The 24,582-nt window shown below is 35.3% G+C and overlaps 1 protein-coding gene across 1 annotated transcript; it reads left to right on the top strand.

Annotated features, from left to right (window-relative positions):
- The first annotated feature begins 1,235 nt into the window (after positions 1–1,235).
- On the top strand, positions 1,236–6,045 carry LOC149555544 (uncharacterized). The gene is made up of 8 exons (XM_089829638.1): positions 1,236–1,608; positions 1,698–1,817; positions 1,922–2,235; positions 2,314–2,459; positions 2,709–3,808; positions 3,971–4,234; positions 4,348–5,103; positions 5,227–6,045. The coding sequence occupies exons 1-8, from the start codon at positions 1,450–1,452 to the stop codon at positions 5,878–5,880; spliced, it is 3,513 nt and encodes a 1,170-aa protein (XP_089685764.1). The 5' UTR covers positions 1,236–1,449; the 3' UTR covers positions 5,881–6,045.
- Positions 6,046–24,582: the final 18,537 nt, after the last annotated feature.

Below are 24,582 nucleotides of genomic sequence, written 5' to 3'. Positions count from 1 at the left end.
CATAACCTAATGAAGGAGAACACTATAGATGATGTAGAGGTGAAAGATACACTTATAGTTGAGATTACAGAGGAAGAGGCTACACACCAACCTTGCAGGGCAACCAAAAACTATACAAGGACCACTCCTACTATTAAAACTAAAATGCCAACACAACCTACACCTACAAGGACAACTAGACAGTAGGCTAAAGGAAAAGGACCTAGTCCAAAGAAAGTTAAACTCGCAAAACTAAAAACTACATATGCAAGAAAGAAAAAAGAGAAAACCAAGGATAAAGTAGAGGCAATAGAAAAGGATATATGAGACAAATGTTGTAGAGGTTAGTTGAGGGGATGAAAAGAAGAAATGGAAACCAGACCTAGAAAAGATCACAACAAGGATAGAAAAGGGAGACAAAATTGACCAATTAGATAAATATTATGAAACATATGAAGATAATGATCAAGTCTTACTTGATAATTCTAATGTTACATATATGTTGAACTTCAAAAGAAACTTTTTGGAAATCAAAGGTAGCATACTAGATGCAATATATGACAAATTAGATGTTAGAAGACAACTGGCCTTAGAAGAAGACCAAGGAATCAAATCAAATTTTCAAGGAGTGTCATTATGACTGATAAGTTAATTTTTTTTAAAATAGTTAAATTACATATAAAAAGAACAAAAATAAATTGTCGAAATATAATGCATAGTTTAGATTCTACATATGTATGAAATTAGCTATACTATTAGTATACTTCTCCTATTATACATGCTTGCTTAAATGGCCTTCACTAAAACTAAAAATTAAAAAATATTAAGATTAAAAAAATTTAATATTACATAATAGAAATATTCATTTTAACCCTTTTTGGAAAATAGAACAATGTAAGTAAAACTTAAAAGGTAAAATGATTTTACATAAAGTGATAGGCCAGTACCTACGTAGGACAAGTTAATTGGCGCGCTCACTACATTGTCACGTACATATATTATCTCTTTACGTCGACTTCCAACAGGGATCTCTCAATAATCTCTCTCTCTTTTTCCACATTTTTTCTCCCACATTATTACTTTTGCCTTGCCCCACATTTTCTCTTCATTGTCCCGTACATATTCCCCAGCTGTATGGCTAAAAACACTCCCACTTTATGTCACAATCTCCACATATTCCACATTTCTTCTCACAACCACACATTTAGTGCTATCTTCTCCCATATTTCCACCCTTCATCTCTATTTAGATTTCTCAAATTTGAAGATTTGCTGCCCACTTCTGTCTTTAGAATTCTCTCCTCCACACAGTTTGAGAAAAACTTAGCCTGCAATACTTTTTCTATTTAGTCTCCTCTCCTCCCTCATTTCTCACTCTCCATCTCTCTAGTGTCTTATATTCCCTCATAGTCTTTAATCTCCTCTGTTTTCTCATTACTGAATACTCCCCATCTTTTTCTACTCTCTTGCAATGGGCAACACTTGCTGCTCTGCGTTTTGTTCCTCGGATAACGAGATTGCAATTGATTTGGGACTTCTTCGAGAGATGGAGCAAGATCTCACTCATCTTGACCATTTGATTGCTACTATTGATCAACGTCTTGAAGCCATTGCGGCTAGAAGCGACAGGGTAAGAACTACTTTGTCCGTCTGCTGTTTAATTTTTTGTTGGTGATAAATTCAAATGGAATATTAATCAGAATTGAGAAACTTTTGCAGGCCCAACAGAACACTTCTACACAGGAAGCTGGTAGTTCCTCCAAGTTTGATTCTTGCATTAACTTTGGCAAGGATTTAGTCATTAAGATGTCGGAGCATGCGGAGAGAAATCGTTGCGTGGTATTCAACTTCGTTTGCTTTTTGTTTTAAGATTTCTCGTAGAACTTTGCGCGTAGAATTTGGTTCTTAATTTGGGGAATGAATATTTGCTCCTTTTGGAACAGGTGTGCTTCAAGTCTTCGTATAATCGTGAAACACGTAAAGTGGTTGTTGAGGTTTTAAAAGGGGCGAGCCAGATTCAATTGTTGGGGGCAGGGGTGTGCGTGGTGGGATATTTGTTGGATCAAATTGAACAACTTTCCAATAACAGGGAGCAATGTGTTCAGATGTTGAGATTGTTATGTGCTCTGGCAAGACGCGTGAAGCAATTAGATCACAGTCTCCCTGCTGAAAGACAGAGTCTTGATAAAGCAGTTAACTTCATTTTCGACGGATGTGTTCTCTGTCTAACACAAATGGAATCTCACAGGCTCTTCAGGTAAATCCGTAATGGATTTTACATATTGGGTAAAATAAGGAGAAGAGGGGTTTTCACTTTTCTTTTGCATGACTGTAGGATATTTCAGGCCTCGGCGGATGCAGGGGACCTGCAAAAGCTTGAGTCACAGATAAGAAATACGTATGCAGATCTCACCCTTGGAGCTGTTATCCAAAAGACTCCGTATTATCCTCCTCCATCACAGGGGCAAGATCCGAAACCAGGTACAAATTTCATACCATGTGTCGTTTACTAATTTTAAGTGGGTTTTAATACAAAACAAAGTTTTCTTTATTTATTTTCCATTTTGAAATCGATAAAAATATACGAGAATGGACGCCACAGAAGTAATTTAGTAAACCGATGGGTGACAATTGACCATTTGAGCTATTTTTATGTCAGTCCTGTTCTTATAGTTTGTTATGTGATATCTAAACCGTGATACGTGGATCTTTCCTGGGTGGAATTTTCAGTTGGGAGAGACTCTGCAAAGGTTAGAGTCATGAAACTTCTGAAAATGGATCGAGCTGATGGTTCAAAGAGAGCTGTTGTCATTTACGGGTTTGGCGGCATTGGTAAGACAACTCTTGCCTCTGCTGTCTTCAAGAATCTCGACCTCAAGACCTACAAATTCTGCAGACTGGATATGGATCAAAACATTTCCAATGATGGTATCAAGCAGCTTCAGCAGCAGATATTGAGAGATTTGTTTGAGCAAGGGAACATCTTGTTGAACAGCTATGTGGAAGGTCAGAACCACTTAGCAGACTCCTTTACTAGACAACATAGGCCGGATGATCGACCTATATTCCTCTTCATTGACAATGCCCTCGAAGCAGATAACCTTGCTAAGCTTTTGCCAATCGATTTGTCCTGCCTGCCCAATGGGATGAGAATGCTTGTAACCACCAGAAAGCTTGATCAGACCGACATGCTCTCCCGCACAGATTTTGAACGCATTCCTTTTGAGGTAGACGTGCTTTCCTCCTTAGACTCCAAAAAGCTCTTGTTCAAAATAGCTCTGGGTAGTGCCACCGCATCACTTCCCGCAGGCGTAGAGAGCACAGATGTGGAAGATATTGTGAATATGTGCGGTGGGATTCCTCTACTAGTAGAATTAGTTGCCCCCAAATTTAAAAAGTATCTCTCCAAGCCCTCAGAATTGAAGTATTTCAAGGAATTTCTCAAAGAATTCGTGGCAGCAGGTAGAGACATTGAACGTGTGGTGGATCAAGTATTCAAAAGCTTGGATGAGCCTTCTAAAGAGGCCTTCTTAGACATCGTTTGCTTTTTCGATAAATATGAAGTAAACCAAGTGAGTGCTGCTGTTGGAAAGGTCCAACTTGAGGTGCTTCTCGATGCGGCACTTGTAAAACTCTACCTCCATGACAGAGACGAAGAAACCTTCTCCTACATGTGGGCTAGTGAGGAGGAAAGGCCGCGGTTTGTTCAGGACTTGAGGAGGGTGAGAGTTCACGATATAATAAAGGAAAGGGGAAGATGGTTGTCCAAACAAAGACAAGATAGAATATGGGAGGTGGAATCTTTGAAGGATGCTCTACAAGATACACAGGTATATTCAACCTGGTGTAGGTTTTAAATTTGTTTTGAACTTTTTTACTTCCTTAATTTGTTTGTTAGCAGATGTTTAATTTTTGTATATATATATCTGTAAAATAGATTTTGTTAGTGTTAAAACATCAATTTAACAATTAAATTGGAAATATTTTAACAGAGATTGCAGAAAATAAAAGGGATCAAAATTTCAGATTCGGAAGGAAGTGACAAGTTGGAAATTGAAGTAGAAAGTCTGAATATTATGCACTCTTCTTTGAGAGTTTTGGAACTTCCAGCGTCCATTAAAGTCAATGGAATATGCAATCATCACAGTTTTGATAGTCTAAATTATTTTAATGTTAAGGGGAATTTGCCCATACATCCCACGCAACTCAGAAGACTGACTGTTTTAAAAGGGGCAATTAGTGAGTATATTGATAAGGCAAGTCTCATCTCTCTTTTTCTAAAAGCATCAATACTTTTGAGCTTTACAATATTGTTTTTACTAATTACTTTATTTTTTCCCTTGCTTTTCATTTGCACAATGATGTGCAGCTGCCGCCATCTTTACAGATGTTGTATTTGGAAGATTCAGCAAACCTCCCCTCTTTGCTCCAAAGTTTTGACAATCTATCCTCTCTGCAAGACTTAGACTTGACGGGCTGTCATGTACTCGTCACAGTTCCAACAAGCATTGGAAAACTAGAGTCTCTAATTTCTTTGGACCTAAGGAGATGTCGCAATCTCAGTACATTTCCGGAGAACATTCAAAACCTATCTGCTCTGCAATACTTGAATTTATCTAGTTGCACTGTGTTGGCCAGCCTTCCACCCACCTTTGGCCAACTTAAATCTTTAATATATATGAATGTCAACAATTGCTGTGCGTTCACCTGTTTGCCAGACAGCTTCGGCAATCTGTCCTCTTTGGGAATGCTTTTTTTAAACAGATGTGAGAAACTGGTTGAGTTACCAAAAAGCTTTGGTGTTCTATCTGCTCTGAAGTTGTTGGATTTGGGTGGCTGTGCCAACTTAGAGAGCCTTCCAGAGTCATTTGGTCAACTGAAGTCTTTGAAATATCTCCACGTTGGTGGTTGCCAAAAATTGAGGATGCTCAATGGTGGTTTCGAGGCCTTAAATTCACTCATGGTACTAGATGCACAATATTGCACATCATTAAATGAAGAGGCAATGGACATCTTTGTACAGATCAAAAGTTTGTTGGTCCTAAATATAATTGGATCACCATCACTAATTCAACAGTGGACACAAATAAGACAACGCTACCCTTTGATCGTGTTTGACACTTATGTGAGTATGAACAACAAGAATGGTGTGGTTATGAATTTTATTTTCCTTGTTCAAGCATTTAGCTTGAAAGATATTTTTGTGAATTTAATTGTTATTCTCAACTTCTATTGTTGCATCTCTCAGAGTGATGATAAAGGATTCCTGCACACTATTGAGCACACTCTATTTCATGGGGGAGGCAGATTTGTGGGTGTGGAGAATGATGGTGGACAATTGGTAGACTGGTCTTGGTCTTGTTTTGCAGGGGAGAAAGAAGTGGTAGTAGAAGTGAGTGTGTTGCTGACAATGTGCGATCTCTCTTTAGATTGCAATAACAATGCTTTACAAATAGTGAGGGAAGAAATGGAAAGGAGGATGGATGAAAGCCATAGTGCTAGGCGAAAGTTCCAGATTGTGTATGCAGAGACAGGAGATTCAATGGACAAGAGTGAAGCACATATCCGTCAAACTCTCTCAAAGCTTGTACCCACATGCACTTGTGCTTGCATACCTGCTGACAATAAAACAAGCCTACTATTTGCATATGCTTTCTATAGACTACTCCATCCTAAGCGTAGATATGCGATTCAATCTTTACACACCTGTATTTTTACATTAAGAGTTCGTATGCAGAGGGAGAAAAATTGTGCAGAATTTCGAAGTGAATGTTTTCCAAATGATTATGAGGAGGCGTTGGTCGATCAGGGAGGTGGCTTCAAGAGATTCTTCTCTCTTCTAGATTTTACTCAGACGGGTCTAACATCACACACTAAGACTAAATTCTTACTAAATTCTTAGGTTAAAAGTGTTAAATAGTCAAATTTGACTTGTTTTTCCAAGCTTAGTTTCTTCCTTAGTGTGTGATGTTTAAGGATGGCCGATTTTTCTAGTTGATTTTTTCATTGTTAAAAAACACTCTTTTTTGTTGTTATTAAAGTTGGTGAAACTTGAGAATTTCCTCCAGATTTGGAAATATGAGACAAACCTGATTTCTAACAAAACAAAAAATAAATCTATTTTATTATTATTGTAAATAAAAAATTAATGTGTTTATAATAAACAGATAAATTAGTGTTGAAGTCATATTTAATTAAGTCATGTTTATTATATTTTTTATTGTATAAAATATTTTTTTATTAATTATTTAATGACATAATTTATATATTTTTTCATGTTATGTGATTATAGTTATCTTTATTGTGGGTGATCCCATAATAATGGGTTCTACTTTTTGATCAATTTTGACACTGAAATCAATATTTTTGCAACAAACGTCACGTTCAAGTGACTATATCTCCAAAACTATAAATAATTTCAAGATGACATAAACTAGTGATTTTGAGTACTTTGTTTCTACTTTGTAACCATATTTTTTAATCTAAAAAAAAAAAAATTTATGTCAATTTTTTTTATCTCCTCCGAAAAGTGGTACATAATAAAATTCAATATTTTAAAAAGTGACAGTCCGTTTGACACACAAAACTTTTTTCTAGAAATGATAATGAAGTAATTCTTTCGACGTTAGTTTGTAACAGCAGTATCTAGAGGATGCATTTGGTTTGATTTATTTTGGTTGAATATTGTATAGTTTATGAAGTTTTGAAGTGACATGAACCATAATTTAGACATACATTCCGTTTGACACAGATAATTTGAAGTCAATTTATCATAAACTATTTTTTTTTTTTTTGAATAGAAAGGTATCTCAATAAGCCAATTCCTCCATATTTTTCAATTTTTTGACCTAATTTACTAATTTCTCCGAGGTGTCAAAATCGGTTGATGTTCAATCGGTAATGAACCTATAATGAGTTAAACTCATATTTGAAAGTCTTAATGATTAAATTATGTATTAAAATTATAGTCATTGGAAAGCTTGCTCTGAGTAGCACATTTTAACATTTTTTTTTTCTACAGTAGGAGATCATTCTAGCAGTCAAAAGAGCACAAATTTTTTTTTGAAAAAAAGGTTAAATTTTTTGTGATTTTGCATGTTCGTGCGAACATGGCGTTCATGCGAACACGTTTACCATGTTCGCGTGAACGTATGTTCGTGCGAACATGCAAATCATGTTTGCGCGAACATATTTATCACATATGTTCGCACGATCATACGAAATATGTTCGCGCGAACATATGGTAAACTCAATTTCTCATTTTGCAATTTTTTTCATTTTTGTTCGTCCCACTAAAGTGGAACCCATTATTGTGGGTTCGCCCTTGTATTAATTAGTATGTTTCACATAGTAATTAGGCCCTACGAATACTATTTGTGGTGATCTTTAGAGAGTGGGCTTCATTTGCTTGCCTTACATGTGAAGCTCTTCTTGACGATAGATCCCCTTGTAGGTAGGGGAGGATTTGATATTATTTCATTGTCTCGCTTGGTTTGTCTTCGATATTTGTTGGCACTTTCTCTCTTGAGATTGGTAGTGATTATTGTTGGCTTTCCACACCTCTGTGAAGTGATTTCAAATTAGTGTGTCAATGATTCTGTTTGCTCTATTCGGGTGAGGTGAAGAAGCTAGAGGAGTATGCTCTGTTCCCTTTTGGGCACATCAAAAACTTGGAACCCTTGAATCCAAACTAAGTCCCCATGTGGTCCAATTTTGTGAGTCTTCCTTGATTAGAGAGGGTTAACCATAGTGGACACTCCCTTTATTGGGTAAACCATTTGGATGGAATCTCAAGCAGTAGTAGCCACTTTCGGCATGGTAGCACCACTCGCTATATAAATGTCCTTGTAGAAGAAATCTCCATAGGTGTAGTCTTTTGTTGGGCTGTTAGATTTCCTCAGCATCTCCAATTGATTAAATTCTCAGAATATGTCAAAACCCTGGTGCGCCGAGATTGGATTTCTCCCACTTGAAATTGCAAGAGTTGCAGAGTTGACCATTACTAAGAACCATAGTGCAACCGAATTTTTCTTTTCTAGGACTATGTGGATGATTGAAAAATATTTTGAGAACATACACAGTAGTGGTTGTAGGGATTAGATTCATACTAAGACACTATTCTTGTTTATGCACAAGGTTGCTTTGTCCCTTGCACATTGCTTGTAGACGTTTGCTTGAACTCCCAAAGTGTTGTCTTGCATTCTTGATTTATGATAAAAATCTATTGATGCATCTAGTTGGTCAATTAAAATGAACAAGAAAACTGAGTTCTCGATTTGAAACCTTTGTCAATTTTTTATTTTGTCATTTCCAGTCCTCCTTGGTTGATCCGAGTCAGATTAGGTCACTTACCCCATTGTTAGAAGCTTGTTTGCACCTTGGATTGTTGTGTTTTAACCTCTTCAATTAGTAATATTTGATTTTACGAGTGACCTTTCTTGGAATCAGTGAGTTAGAAATTGTCCTTGTTGAGAAGATAAAACTTTGGATTCTTTGATAACACGCTTGGAGAGTCTTAGTAATTTTTTGTCCATTAACTTCCATTCAAATTCAATTTCAATTAATTATAATTTGGGTAAATCATCCTCCTAATCCATATGTGCTAGGGTATTCACCCAAAGTAGTGGGCACCTCTGTGGCAGTGTTGGTTTATGCCTATTGCAAAAATTCTATCTTATCATCTCTCTTTTGGACAAGTGAGTGCTTCTACTATTCCAGTTTGGTACTAATGTTTCTTAGGATTGTCCTATCAACTAGTACCTTTTCTTTCATGTTGGTTACAACAAGATATCAAGTAGATCAAGGAAAGCGACCTCAAGTTATTTTTAATGAATTACCCTTAGTTTGAACTCGCCCCAAAGACATAAGAAAATTGAGCATGAAAAGAAAGCCTTCCTAGACGAACAAGCTGCAAAGGAAGAGCAATTCAGACTCCTAGAGTTGGAGAGACAAGCCTTGTTGGAGATAGAAGAGACAAATGATCCTACTTACCTTTATCTCCCTAAGCACATAATGGGAATGCAATCCGAATTTGAAAAATTGCTAGAGAAGAAGATTACATCATTACATGAATCATCTTCTTTAAGGTCTACATCTTCTACTCCAAGACATCAATTTTCTTCATCTTCTAGATCCAAAGCCCTCTTGAGAGAGAAAGCAAGTAATAACTCATTTGAGAATATGCCAATATTTCATGATGGACCTATCTTTGACCAAGATGAGAATGACAAAAATGGTCCTAGACATCTTTTGAGAGAACTTTTACTCCTTTGGGATTTTCATATGACATGGTGCTTGTGACCTTAGTTGCAAACAAGATAATTACTTTACCATACAAATCTAGACCTTATGAACCTAAGGTAAAACCTCCATGGTAGAGAGATGATCACTATTGTGGTTACCATAGAAATAAAGGTCATAAAAATGAAGATTGTATTACATTGAAATGTAAAATTCAAGATCTTATTGATGATGGAACCATTGATGTTGAAATTCCTTTAAATGACTTATGTAATGAAGACGCATCTCTTGAGCAAGATCATGTTGATGAACCTATGTCTAGTGATGGTCTCATTGACACCTCCACTTCTTCCAATACTCATGAAATTCCTAAAACTTCAAAGCTATCCAACATACCTCCATCAAACAAAGAGCTTAATGCTTTCCGCACAGATTATGTGTATCCTCAAGGGTTACCCCTAAAAGAAACTCAAGCTAATCTAAGCTTGCTTGCAAACCTTTTTAATGCTACTAAGACTAAATATGCTCAACCTTCATGTGATGCTATGCCTACTATGCTCACTTAAGATAGTCCTTCATTACCCCTTTAGGATCCTATCATGCAAACCTCATATACTCCCTTTTCCTTAGAAGTGGCTCCATGTCAAGAGGACTCTCAAAAGGATAAAGATAAAATGTCAAGAAAGATCAAGATCAAGCACCCCTTCATCTCCTTCGAGATGTCACTCTTCCATATCCTATGTCTTATCCACCTCCTAAGTATGATGAAGACACTACTTTCACTATTTCTCTCGAGCTTATTGAAAATTGTGATCAAAGTTCTATGCCTATTCTATCCAAAGATCCTTGTCAAGATCAAACTATTCTATCTTCTTGTTCTACCACTCCATGTTCACTTCCACTTTCTACTCTTCCTAAGTCTTTTCAAGATCCAAGAAATCCTATCAAAGAAGTTGTTCCTATTCAAGATGATCATGATCTTATTGAAAATCCTAATGCTCACTCTAAAGATGCTGATGTCCTTGGTTGTCATATAGATGTTGATGGACTTATTGATTATCCTTTCTCATCTTCCACATCCATCCTTGGACTTCCTCCACCAATACCAAGGGCTTCACGTTTTCCTTCCATCTCGGATCCTTATGTCCTCATGTCGACATAGGGGCATAAAGTCAAAGGAGATATCTAAGAAGAGAACTACAAAACAAGTATGGGTTCCAAAATTCGTCATTGAAGATATTCTCTCTATAACATCAAAAAGAAATGAAAAGCCTACGACTATATGGATTCCAAAGTCTCTCTTGAAAGAGTCTAATGTTGAGAAACAAGTGAAGTTGACATTCAAGTTTCCAAAGACTTTCACTTCATCTTCTTCCAAAAGCATTCTTCCATTCCATGTGCCTAAACTGCAACCTCTTCTATTTATTCACCATATTCCTTCACGTATTCCTTCATTTACATTTCCTCCATCCTCTCACCACCCTTCAAGGTGTGTGTTGACGTTGATCTTTCCTTCCTTTCCATCTACCCTTTCACAATCCTTCCATTCACTATCCTTCTACCTTCTATCCTTTTTCCTCATTTTCCTATTCCTCCTATCTTCCAACATCACTCGCTTTGCATAAAACCTTATCCTCCATTTTTCTCTTCCATCTTCCTTTCCCTATCAACGTCTTTGAGCATATCATTTGAATCCTTTGCATATCATGATTTATCCTTTGAAGGGGCATTATCTAAAAAGCTTACCTTCTTCCAAAAAATGAGAGAGAGAGAGAGATAGAGAGAGAGAGAGAGAGAGAGAGAGAGAGAGAGAGAGAGAGAGAGAGAGAGAGAGAGAGAGAGAGAGAGAATGAAAAAATTGAAAGTGTGCCTTTTTGAAAACTTGGAAACAGGTGCCTTAGTATCAAAAGTAAAGAGAAATAAATTTGTCCTATGGTGAAAACCACTCCCTTGTGGCACTTGAGATAAGTACCATGATGAAAACTTGGCAATTAGGCATCATGCATAGTTCTTCTACATCTTTCATCCATTATGTCGTCTCGCTTTGATCTTGACAATGTTGACCTATACATGAACATTTGGCTATATGTTGAGCTATCTTACGATGATCTTGCTTTCATTCCTTTCATGTTTAGCCTTCATATCTATTTTCTTCCATTCATTCTGGTTTTTTGCTATCTATTTCTCATTTGGTCTTCATCTAATAAAAAAGAGTAAAACACAATGCTATGAAGTCTCTTGACATTTCTACTCCTTTCGACTACATCCTTTCCTGCTTTTGCATTATGTTTTCGTGACTTATCCTTTGTCGGCCTTTCATTGCTTGTCCAAAGGTGCTTTACATGACAATTTTTCCCTAGCTTGGGTACTCTTGAGGAGTTTTCCCTTGAGGATTTCTTCTCTTCATTCTCCTTCATTCTCTTGTCTTCCATCTCTTCCTCCAGCTTGTTAATCCCTCTTGTCCTCCACCTTACTAGATATTGGGACTACATGATGTGATCTTGCTTGGGAGTTTGGTCCTTGTTTCTGCCTGGGGGCATACTTTGTATATATTTATTGATCCTGAAAAAATCCAAAAGAATGATATATTTCAAAAAATCCAAAAAAATGATATATTGTCAAAAATTTTAAAAATCGAAAAATGTCCTAAAAAGATGATCATCTTAGTGAAAACCTAGCAATAGGCACTTTGATGTATCTCCAAAAAAATTATATATTCCAAAAAAAAAATCAAAAAATCAAAAATTCAAAAAATGAAAAAAATGAAAAAATGAAAAAATTGCAATAAGATCCAAGTGGTGAAAACCTGGAAATGGGTGCTACTTGAGGCCTTTGCATCCCTATTTCTTAGCACGTGTCCTTGACACTTATCCTTTCTCCAACATTCCTTGTCCTTGTTTCCTTGGTTGGGAATGGGTCTTTGTCTTTGTCTAGGGGGCATAATTATGTTAGCTTTGGTTTCTTGGATGCGTTAGACTCTAGGACACCTCGCAAATGGTGTTTTTCAACACCACCCCAACTATATTTTTCAATACAACCCCTGACATTGAGTGTTTTTCAACACTTATTAATTTGGTCTTACCCAATTTTGTCATGTGATCTTACCTACTTGCAAGAATTTGATCCTTATCCCCATAACTCAATATCTATTAACACACTTAGATTTATAAACACAAACACTTAATGCTTGAGCTATGTCATGATCTTTTCTTTGTGTGCTAACTATTATTGATTTTCATAAAGTTTTCTTGTGTAATAAGTCTCTCTAGTATGTATAGCTAGAGGTCTTGGGACATGGGGCATGTTTTTTTATCTTTTTTTTGCTTGTGGATGTGGTATTGAAACTCTAGTCCCCTTGAAACACTTAGGAGATTTGAGGCATCATCCTTGAATTTTTTTGCACAACCATTCTTATGGTCATCCCAACATCTATGCCTTGATGCGAGCATGGTTTGGCTACATTAAATTGGGTAAGCTAACATCAGAGTCATCTTGACATTTATGTCTTTGATACTTATGTTAAAATCTTTCCACATTCCAATCCGATATAAATCACATTCATATCTTCATAGTTGCGCTTGTGACTAGTGATGATTGTGTGATTTTTTGATGTTTGTTAATAATGGCCCAATGATGAAAATAAGTTGCTTAACATTCTCTAATGAATGATGAACAAAAAATCCTATGTTACAGTTGCTCTATTACAAGTACACCTTTGCATTTCCATGTAGCTTGCATTATTAGACTTCATTTTTAGGTTGCATTATGAGTTTGATAGGGTTTTCCTTCATCTTTCTTGTGGACTTTTAATCAACTGTGGTCATGACTTGATCTTCATTTCCTTATCTTCTTTCGTGATCTCAATTGAAATTTTCTATCTTAAACAGTTGATTGATTTTGAGGCATTCTCTTTCTTGAGGAAAATTCTCTTTCTTCTTTCCATTTCTGTCCACCTCTTCCAAACTTCTATCTTCCATTTTATTTCACCCCACTTTTGTTCTTCTAATTCAACTTTGGGGCATAATCTTACATGCTTGATGATCTACCTTGGTTCTGTGATCCTTATATCTTTCATCTTACATCAAGAACCTTATCTTTAGTTTGATTTGATCAAATTTCTCAAATTTCTATTTCTCCTCTATTTCATTTTGATTTTGATCACGATGGGGCAATACCTATCAAGCTTCAATCCTTGATTCAGCTTTATCAATCTTTGTTCCACCTGGGACAACCTTGTCTTTGTCAAGACAAAATTGTTATCAAATTTTTTATTTCTTGTCCTGATATGTTCCTAAGTTGACCACACATATGTGTTGTTTTGTGATCCCGAATCAACCTCACACTTCAACTACATTCTTTGACTACATGTGTTCCCAAAATTATCACACATTAGTCAAAGAGGGGCAAATGTATGCACCCTAAAATGGTTGCCTAGACTATGGGCCCCCATTCTTCAATTTATCAATTTTTTGAATTAATTTATCAATTTCTTGAATCAATGCATCGCAATATTTTATTGAATCAATTCAAATAATTTTCCTTGATCAAATTGCAATTAATTTAATTATTTCAATATTTCCTAAGGTTTGATCATTTCATCAATAATCTTATTTAATTAAAAGAAAACATACATTTTAAATAAATAAAATAATCTTAGTTAATTAAAAAAAAAAACTGCTCTTTTAATTAAATAGTTTTATCTTATTTAATTAGAACCTCTCTTTTAATTAAATAATCTTATCTTATTTAATCAAAAGAAAGAAACCCCTTTGAATAAATAAAATAATCTTATTTAATTAAAAGAAAATCTCTCTTTTAATTAAATAAATAAATCCCCACTTAAAGCTCTCTTTTTGATGAAAAAAGGAAATAAATCAAATAAATCAAATAAAATCTTATAAAGATTCCTTTTTTTGCACATATCTCTACATGGTGGGCTTTTCCCTCTTACTTTCCTTTTTAGGGATTTATCCCACATTGTGCTTGTGAGAAGCATTCCAGCTCTAGACTTTCCTTTATAAGGAGCCCTCTCCTTCTCATTTGGATAGATGTTAGTTGCTATAGTATTGTTATGTTGCAGGTTTGGAGAGCAATTTTGGAGGAGTTTGAGCATTAGGGTTTGAGTCTTAAGGTTTGGACATTGGAGCTTCATTGAAACTTCTCTCTTTTTGTCTTCTTCTCTCATGCATCCATGGCTTCCACCATCATTCTTCATCCTTGCATTTTCATACCAACTTAGAGTCATATTTTCTTTCATAGATTAATCTTGCGTTGTTATTTCCTTTCATAGATTAGATTTCCTTTCTTGCATTTCTTTGCATTGTTATCATTTATATTAGCTTTCATCTTTATTTGCATGCATATTTGATGATCATGGAGACTAGAACTCTTACTTGTCCTCATTGAATCTCTCATTTTATGGTGTACTTGCATGGGCACAAACTAGATCAAATTGAGGGCCTCCATTACAAACCCTTGCACTCTATAAATAGAGAGCTATGAGTTGCCATTTCAGATCTCGTTCTTGAGAAATCTTGGATATAATGACTCATAGAAGTGTGTCAACATTTTAGCACATAGTAGGAGTCACATATATTGGTAAAGTAACTAGAGTCTGGATAGCAATTTGTTCCTCTGTAGCAATAGTCACCTTTAATTCTTCAGGCTTGTCAATCTGACCATCCTCTTTCTCCTCTTCACCTTGTGTCTGTTGTGTAGATGTAGGACTTGCTTCTTGACCTAATCTGATTACTATTCCATCCTTCTCAATTGAAAGCAAGGCTTTCTTGTGAGAAATGAATGGTACAAGAGGTAATGCAACTAGTGTTGTAATAACAACTTGTTCAGTGCTTGCACCCTATGTTTCTGCAATTTTTACCTTTGGGGGCACACTGGATGTGTCAATTTTCTTCTCCCCTACTACTTCCATATCTTCCTTTGCAATTTCATCAGTTTTCACCTATACAGGATTCAAGCATAAATTAGCTGCCATGGTGGAACTCTTCAATATCTCCTTCAAATCATCATCTATCAAGGGATTGATGTTTTGAGCAGAATTGTTAGAAACATCCTTGATTTTCACTAAGTCCTGCTGACTTACTTGGTCTTCATGTGGAGGACTAGCACTCAATACTTGTTCCTCAGGTACACTTTGATCATCTGGTTGCTCCTCATCACCTGTGGCCTCTTCTCCTATTATTTCCTTAATACCTTCCACATGACCATCTTTGATTGATACATCTTTTGCAGTCTCTGTTGCTTGTTGTTCATCTTTCTTAGGGTTTTTCAATTCTTGCTCACCTTTTTCTATTATAGTAGGAATGGGTAACTTGTAAATAGATCTCCATATTGCTTTACTCTTAGTTACCAAATCCTCTATGTTATTCTTCAATATACTGAATGCTCTATATTTTGGAGTAAATTTACCTTTGTGCAACTCCATAGCCTCATCTATCATTATCTTTGGCAATTCAAGCATGACTTGGGCTAAAGTGGTTTCCCTGATCTATCTTTCTGTTTGTAAGCTGTATTGCCATTTCTTATCAACTTGGTCATAAATACTCTTAGGTAATGAGTTGGAAATCTCCATAGGAGTTTATTTGAATGTAGCCATCATCACATATATGAATTCCTCTATAGTATTTTGTTCAACTTTTCCTATCTTATCAAAATCTATGTGTGTAAAACCAGACAAATCTGCATTTGATTTTAATATTGTTACACAAGTTATCTAAATCAGAGGAGGGACTACAGCTTACCACCTTGAATTGACTCATGTCATCAAATTATGTCTTCTCCTCATCTAACTTAGTTGGAGCTACATATTTTCTCCTTTCATATGTCTTCTTGATTGGTTGGCTTGGCTTTGCTGAAGAAATAGTCCTTCTACCTTTAGGTTTCTCAGTAACCTTGTGCTAGCCTTGGTAATAGGAGCTCCTAGCTTTTGTTGTGACAATTTCACAACCTTCTTCTTGGGTTTCTCTAGTATAGGCTCCTTAGCCTTTCTTTTCATTTCAACAGGCTTGTGTGCTTCCTCGACACCTTCTTCATGAGCTCCCTCATCTTCTCCTTTTCCTTGAGTACTTTCCAAAGTGGCTTGGACATGTTCTTCCTCTTCTTCATCTTCATCTTCTTTCCCCCTTCACCAAATCTCTCCTTTAGCTTCTTCACAAGTTTATTCTTCTTTCTTACCACAGAAGTTGTCTTCAAATCAATTGTAATTCTAGAATTGGCTTCTTCATAATTCCCAAATGAGGTGGCACTTTTATCTAATTCCTTTGTTAGTAGATTTGTAATAGCTACTGATGCTTCATCAATATTTATCTCATATGATAAGGTCTTAAGCTATCTAACCCTGGGTAGGACTGCCTACACATATGTATAATCAACATCAACTAGAAAGAAAACATGATCATAATGTCTCTCAACTAGTGACACTAGAATCCTTAATCTCCACTTCATAAACTTCTTAAAGTCTTCAAAATTACTTGTCATCACTGAGTGGTCTTCCAAGCAACTTTACCAAATGAAGGAAATGACTTCTGCACATAAAAGAATATACAAACTAATAAAGAGCCAAATTTGCAAGATGCACTCTAGTTTTTCCTTATGGCCTACAAGTTTTTAGATAGTTGTTGAAGTTGTAACTTGGCAATGTCATAGGTGTGGTCTCTCTTTACTATTTTGTATCCCAAATCTATAGCCATGCAGGACACACTATTTAATCTACTAGATTAAAAGAACTTGTGAGATATCACTCTCACAACAAAAAAAATTAGGGGTTTTGAAATAGAATCAATAGACATTCTCCTTTCATTCCATACTGCACCTGTGTTCTTCTCAATTATCTATTTTGAGTCACTTCGCATGCTCTTGGGTTGGCCTAGGGTAGGATACCCTAACACTCAGCTAATGATAGATTTTGTGATCTTAATGGGTCCATTTTAGAGCCATACAAAGTTGTCATGTATTCTACTAAGCACAATCTTGATCCATTCAGTCTTCAATACATTAGGGAAATCTAGGGCATGGGTCAACCCTTTCCTTTCTATGATTTTATTCCCTTCCCTTAAAACTCCATTATCAAAAAATTGACTATACAATTCCCTTATCTCCATGCCACCTATACTTTTAACTTTGCATGTGTAACAACACCTGACATCCTAAATCATTAAGACTTTTAGTGGTATCATTGATAACGCACCAGATGGGTCTCCTTTGTATGAAATTTTAGGTTTTCCCCATAAAGGTGGTTGTCTAATCTCATTACTAATCAATTGCACATTCAACACTTCCTTTCCCTCTTTGCTAACACTTACAAAAGAGCTTGCTGCCATATTTGATACCTAGGGTTTACGAAAACTTAAACAATGAAACTTGGCACTAGTAAAATACCTTTCCAATCTGATGAGTATGTCGAGTTGTAGTTGAATTTGGTTCACAAATGCAAGAATCTCCTATTGTAATTCTCCAATTCGTGCTCTCTTCGATCTCAAATGAATGCAAATGACTTGACAGATGACCATATAACCTTTAAAATATTGTAATAAATGCTTAATGCTTACACAATTGTAAGCTCGATCAATATAGGGTTTCCAACTTACTCGGCTTACTCATGACTTCCTCTTCACTTAGTTTGCATAGCATGCTCGATCTATACTACCATACCTTCACAATTCAACATCAATTGAAATTCCATTCATGCTTGGCCATAACTATGAAATATTTCATGCTCGGCAACAACATGAAAACTAACAAAACTAAAGATTTCTTCAAGATTCTAACTATTCCATTGCATCTTAATTCATGCATATATAATATTTTCAAAACTTAAATTTTGGGAACTAATGTAAAATATATCATTGAGATATCAATCCCACTCATACCTTTTGATTGCCTAGTTGGAGGTGATGTGATCACCTGATCCATTGGATGAAGTGATCTCATCTAAACTTGATGTGCTGGAGTCTTCCTTTTTCCTCCATGCTATCTTGTTCATCTGCACTTTGACTTTCTCAACATCAACCTTTTCTTGGCCTTTATTGAATTCACTACTTGGTGCCCTTGACCGTGTTGGACAGTTTCTGCTAATATGACTAGTCTTCAAACAACTAAAGCATGTAGTTTGACTCAACCATCTACTGTAATCACTTTTGAAATGTGTTCTAATGCAATTCTCAGGAACATGTCCATACTCTTGACAATAGTGACAAATATACCTTGTGTTGTAATCCCAATTATAGGATTTTCCATTGTGTTGTACCTTTGTCTGCTTGTTTGATGTGCACTTGGCATTAGATTTGCATTCATATGCTTTATGTCCATACTTCTAACAATTGTGGAAATATCCTTCAAATCTCTATGTGCTTATGGTCTTGGTCCTACATTCATGTGCCTGATGTCCTTTCTTGTTGTAATGATGACAATAGCCCATGAATTTTTGCTTAGGGTTTTGATTTGCATTGTTGCTCCTGCAAACATTTGTTGTATGACCTAACTTTCCACAATTATGACAAGTGGGTTCATAGTCTTACCTTTATTTTTTATTTATTCACCACTTTTAGATGATTTTCCTTCCTCAGTATTGGTGTAGCCCAATCCAATAGTATCATTGTTAGTTCTAGGAGTTCTCATCAATACTTCAAAACTTTAACCATAAAACATTCACCACACATCCATTTCATAATTTAACATGTAAACTGAAATAGCAAGCTACACATGTTCATCCATAGCATGAAACAAATAACACATAACACATTAAATTTGTTACCTAAAAACCCTCCAATGAGAAGGTAAAACTGGAGTGGGGATGATACCCACAAATCTTCACTATTGTAATTGTAAAGTGTATCCAATGAAGGTTAAAATAAGTTTGATCATAAACTATGATCTACCCAATTAAAGGTTTTCCCTGTTAAAGGCTTACAAAGACAATTAAATTTTTCCCTATTAAAGGATTTCAACACCCTGCTAAAAGTGTGCTTGGTTAGAGGAATTCAACTTACAATAAAGTACACAGATGTTAAAGGATTTATAAAATTTTGCTAGGACTACTCGACTAAGATATTTTTACTGATTCACCTATTAAAATGTTTTAGCCTTGATCCTTCAGTTAGCACCTCTCTGCTAGATATCAAATCTCTTTTTTCCTGATGTGTACTTAATCCTCTTGATCAGATGTATCTCTTCTATCCTTTAACTACTCTTCTCTGTTCTCTCTAACTGATTTTGTAATTCATATATCTTTCACAATCTCCTTTGTCACCATGAATGCTCTCTCTTTACTTAGCATTCACCCTTCTCTTCTCATGTGCGCATACCTAATACTCTTAATAGTTTTGGGTTTTTCCTCCTTAAGAAGAATTAGGTGAGCTATGGTTAGGTAGGAATCAACGATTTTGATTCACCCATTTTGCCACTTAGAACATCCCTCAATCTAATTGGTTACATGCACTGCATAAGGATTCTCAATATACCTTCGTATATATCTTCTACAATCATAAAATAATCCTTAAGCCAGCCCAAAAATGGTTTACATAGGAATTTGTGCCATTACAAACAACTATGTCCAAAACTGTTTACTCAACACTTGAAAGCTCTATTGCTCGACATTCACTATATCCTTAATGTTGTAACTTGACTCTTGAATGACTTGACATCCACTCTTTTACTCAACATATAAATCAATTAGAATATATGTCTTGCTTAGCACTTGAGTGACTCAGTACATACCATCTACTCGAAACTTACTAGTGCTCAGCACTAACTATGTATATTGCTTGACATACACTACTTACTCGGTACATACAAATTTCTATTAAGTAATGACTTAAGTGTTTTGTCATTGCCTTGTCAAAACCAAAATTAGATCTTTAGCCAAATTTTATATAACATTTAATATTTTTAAAACCATCTAAGAAGGTGATCATGCGTCATTTCAAAAGGTTATGATCCCAAGGCATGCAATTCAACCAATCATAAAATCAGATAAAAATGGAAAAGATGATGAATTGTAAACTGTCAATCAAGCTCTAGAACCTTCAAAGAACATTCTTTTAAGGAGGATTCTAATCCTAGAATAAGTATGTGTATGCATGTATGAATGAAGGAGTGACTGGGTGTATGTGCCTGTTAATAAGAGAAGACTAAGCTTGAAACCAAATTAGACAGAGTGAAATTAGGGCAATGAAGGACTACATAGAGTTATTAGATTAGGAGATTAGATCAGAGATATAGCAAAGAGGGGACCCAAGATCAGCTTACAGAGAAAATTGAGGGTCAGGTACTGAAACAGTTACTGCTAATTGAGTAAGGATAAATCTCTTAACAGAGTAGTTTTAACAGACCTTTGTAAACCTCCTAACAAAGTCCTTACTTCATTATGAGTGTAAAATCCATTAACAAGGTGAGACCTAAGAGTCTCTAAATATTTTAACAGGGTAGACTCCTCATAGGGTAGATCATCTCTTATGATCAAACATTGTAACCCTAATAGGTTAAATTTATTGTTGCAGTAGTGAATATTTGTGGGTTTCATCCCCAACCCAGTTTTACCTTTGCATTAAAGTGTTTCTAGGTTATCGAATCATTGTGTTAGTGTTGAATCTTTCATGGATGTAATGTATTTCATTTATGTTTTAGTATTACTATTTTAATGGTAGATCTATTGTATGAGATGAATTAGGAGTGAATTCATTAAATTGGTTTTGAAGTTAAAAGTTTAAGATCTTGATTCACCCCCTGTCAGTATCTTGTTTCCCATTTACTCCTTCCATCAATTGGTATCAAAGCTTAGTTCTCTTATTAGGAATCCTAATAGCTTAAGAGGATCAGATCATGGAGAAGGAAGTGTATAAAATGGGAAAAATTATTGAGAACTAGATGATTGAATCATATTGCAAAAATTAGAAGCAACAAAAAGAAGAGTTAAGAAAAATTCTAAAAGAAGGAAATAGATGGATATTCAAAAAAATGACACATAGTACAAAGAAGTTGACATAGAAGGACTACTTAACAGTGGAAAGATTGGTAGTAATGATGAAGCATTGACATAATTACTAAAGAAGAATAGTGCCCTAACCAAAGAAGCAAAAGATCTCAAGATAGAACAAGAAATCCAATCAGTTACACTATGTGAAGGAATGGAACAAAAGAAGAAAGCAATGGAAGACATGCTCATGGATAAAGAAGACAAAAGACATATGGCTATCAGACTTGAAGAGATATCGTTTGAAGTACAAAAGCTTACAAATAATTAGTTGGATATGATAAATCAATTAGTAGTTGCAAGTCAGGAAGTCAATAGAAAGGATTTGGAGATCACAAATCTAAGGTTACAGAATGAGTCATTGAAAAGTGAGTTAAGACATGAAAAGGAACTTATGGAGAGAATGAATAAACCAAATGAAGCAGTCAAATACTTTGAAGAACTATTAAGGTCACCTAGAACAAAAGACACCTCTCGACTTGGATACAACAACAACTTTTCATCTACTAAAGAAGTTGAATCATCTAAGAGTGGAAAATAGAGGAATGCCGAATCCAAAGGAAAACCTACATGTCATCACTATGGGAAAATTGGTCATAGAGCCAATATTTACATAAACAAAAATGGTATGCAAACCCCTAAACCTAAAATCAGTGGTAATTTTTTTAATTACAAAAAGGCATGACATCAAACACATCAATGTAGATCAAAGAACAATGACTAAACCAAAAATGTATCTAAATTCCAAGGTCATTGTTACAAGTATCAAAAGTATGGGCATAGAGCTCTTGAGTGCAGATTCAAGAAAAAGTCAAACTGAATAACTAAGAAATAAACACATATGTCAAGGAAAGGAAATGTCCTACAAAGTGAATGTAGATGAGGTCACTAAATAATAAATATATGATCTTATAATCCAATGCCCTATGAAGTGATTATAGATGAGGTCATAACAATAGTCATTGTACTTTTGGTTGAAGATATAGATGCAAGTGAAGAGCAATTTGGTACATACGAAACAATGATTGCCGAGATGACTATTGAATCTGGCACACCCAAAGAAGGAAAGAAAAGAAAAAGAAAGATTACCGAGGGTGGAAATAAGGAAGAAGGAGAAGAGTTTGGATAGCCTATAGGGGCTGAGGAAGGAAAAGGGAAAGAACTTGATGTTGTAAAGCCTAAGGCTACTAAGTAGAGAAAGGTTGTTGTTATTGAGCCTAAGGAAAAGGCTGACCTAAAGAAGGATGTGCAAGGGATGGTGACACCATAGAAACCAAAGGAAATGTTAATTATCACAAGATCAAAAGTATCTCAACCCTCTACCAAGTAAGTCATAGGAAGTTAATCAAAGAAAAGAAACTGACTGAAATACAAAATCATCCAAAATAAGAGAAGCCAAGGAGAAAAATTATCATGGCACAAGAGGAGGAAGATAATGAAAAGAGCGAGTCTAATGAACCCAAAAAACCTCAAATGGTGAAGAGACTCCCTCCAATGACTATGGATCAAGTATATGAAAAGTTAAGAGAATCATAAAGTTTCATAGGATTCAAAGATACTCATTATGATTCTTTGAATAATGTTGATTGAGATAAGCCTGAAGAAGCTACGATTTATTTAGTTGATAAGATTTAGAAAGATGATATAGAGACAAATGACAAATTATTAAAATGGTCTGAAAGAAGAGTTGAACATAAAGTGCTAGAGAAAGTCTCACATGAACTTGTACATAGATAGGCTGAGATTTCTACATCAGTCACACAACTGGAAACAATTCTACAAAATATTAATTCATTATCTTTGAAATTGTGTGATATTGATTTCTATAAAGTTGATACTACATGTTCATTAGAGATTGTACATGCAACCATAAGAGCAAGTGTAAGTACATTGGGAAAGAATGCAAGTTCAAGCTCATCCTCTTATAATGAATTGAAATTTAGTCAAAAGGTTAGCCAAGATCATGGCTAAAGACATAGAGATCAGGCATAAGTTGGTGTTGACTCAATTTTAGTTACTCCCACATATCAAGATTATTTAGAAGGAGATATTTATTGCCAAGAATGTTGAGCTATCATTATGCATGATGCTAAACAATAAGAATTCTTGAAAATTCCTCTCTTGAAAAATTGATCTTGTGAATCAACTCCAAGGTTCCTGGTTGTCTTATGACATACTGAAATCCGCTCAGTTGAAGATAAATGTGATTGTTCATGAGGAGGCTTTTGCTAGTTCATTTTGACTTCAAATAAAATGAAGAATTTGTACGATGTTTCAAAAATAACACTAACAAGAACTATGTTTTTATAGTTTATGTTTTTTATGAATGCAATCTAATTGTGCAGCTAGTATGAAATCCTATTCTAACTAGGGGGTTAATAAAGAAAATAACAAGAACTTTAAAGAAAATAACATGAAATTGAAAGCAAATAATGTGAAATTGAAATCCTAACGGACATAAGCTACAGAAAACAACACACTACGAGTTAAGTTTTCAAAGAAATCGGTGGGTAACCAGTGAAAATAGGAGCGACACTTCCTAGATTCCACTGATGTAATCGTCAATGGGAAATTTCAATAACTAAATGATGTTTCACTCTTCATCAAATCAAAAGGCCATGAAAAGTGCACTCATGTGAGACAAAGAGTTATGTAGGCACAATTTGGTGATTTCTTCTCGAGCTCGTTACATCAGTGAAATTCGTAAATCTATAGCAAACACTAGAACTAAAAGATCACACAACTAGAAACAACACAATAAACCTTTGGGTCAATCACAATTCTATGAAGATAAATCCATAAAACAATGACACATTCAAGCAAGAATCACTACACTCCAAATGTGAGCACCAGAAGCATAATCTTATTGAAAAATAATGACGACCCTTATTAAAAATTACAATGGGCTATTTATAAGAAATCGTCTCCTCAATTTGTGTTGAGAGTGAGAGATATCTTCACGGAATAATATGCCTTTAAACTAATAAAACAAACTAATTATATACAAACTAACAATCTAATTGGTGCTTAGTAGGACTCCATGCATTTAATATTCATTAATTGGATGCATGGGCCTTTACATGTAATGAAATAAAGAAATTTTGAGAAAATAAGAAGAAGAGAGCCTTCAATTGATGTGGACATGTCTGAAAGTATCAAAAATAAACGTTCCACCTTTACTGGGTGTCTATCAGAGTTAAATTGCCGTCAGAATGCATTTCTGATGCATGGAAAGCTCTATTTTTGGTACTAGTAGTTAACTGCTAGTGCACCTCTGGAAATGCAGAGCTACAGAGCTGCGGACCTGCGCACCTGTACACCTCGAAAGCTCAATTTGCCAAAAGATCAAAGTTCTCAATTTTGAAAACGATTTTTGGG

This window comes from Cupressus sempervirens, chromosome 5 (assembly GCF_028749045.1).
Source record: "Cupressus sempervirens isolate cs-2001-9-10 chromosome 5, ASM2874904v1, whole genome shotgun sequence".
Taxonomy (NCBI): Eukaryota; Viridiplantae; Streptophyta; class Pinopsida; order Cupressales; family Cupressaceae; genus Cupressus; species Cupressus sempervirens.
The sequence above is the reverse complement of the archived record's forward strand: the minus strand, read 5'-3'. Positions and strand labels throughout refer to the sequence as shown.

What these genes read in the sequence shown, in the direction of transcription:
- LOC149555544 (XM_089829638.1), top strand. Translation starts at nt 1,450, where the DNA reads ATGGGCAACACTTGCTGCTCTGCGTTTTGTTCCTCGGATAACGAGATT. An exon ending in TTGCGGCTAGAAGCGACAGG is followed by an intron (nt 1,609 to 1,697) that starts GTAAGAACTACT and finishes AAACTTTTGCAG; the next exon opens with GCCCAACAGAACACTTCTAC. An exon ending in ATGCTCTACAAGATACACAG is followed by an intron (nt 3,809 to 3,970) that starts GTATATTCAACC and finishes ATATTTTAACAG; the next exon opens with AGATTGCAGAAAATAAAAGG.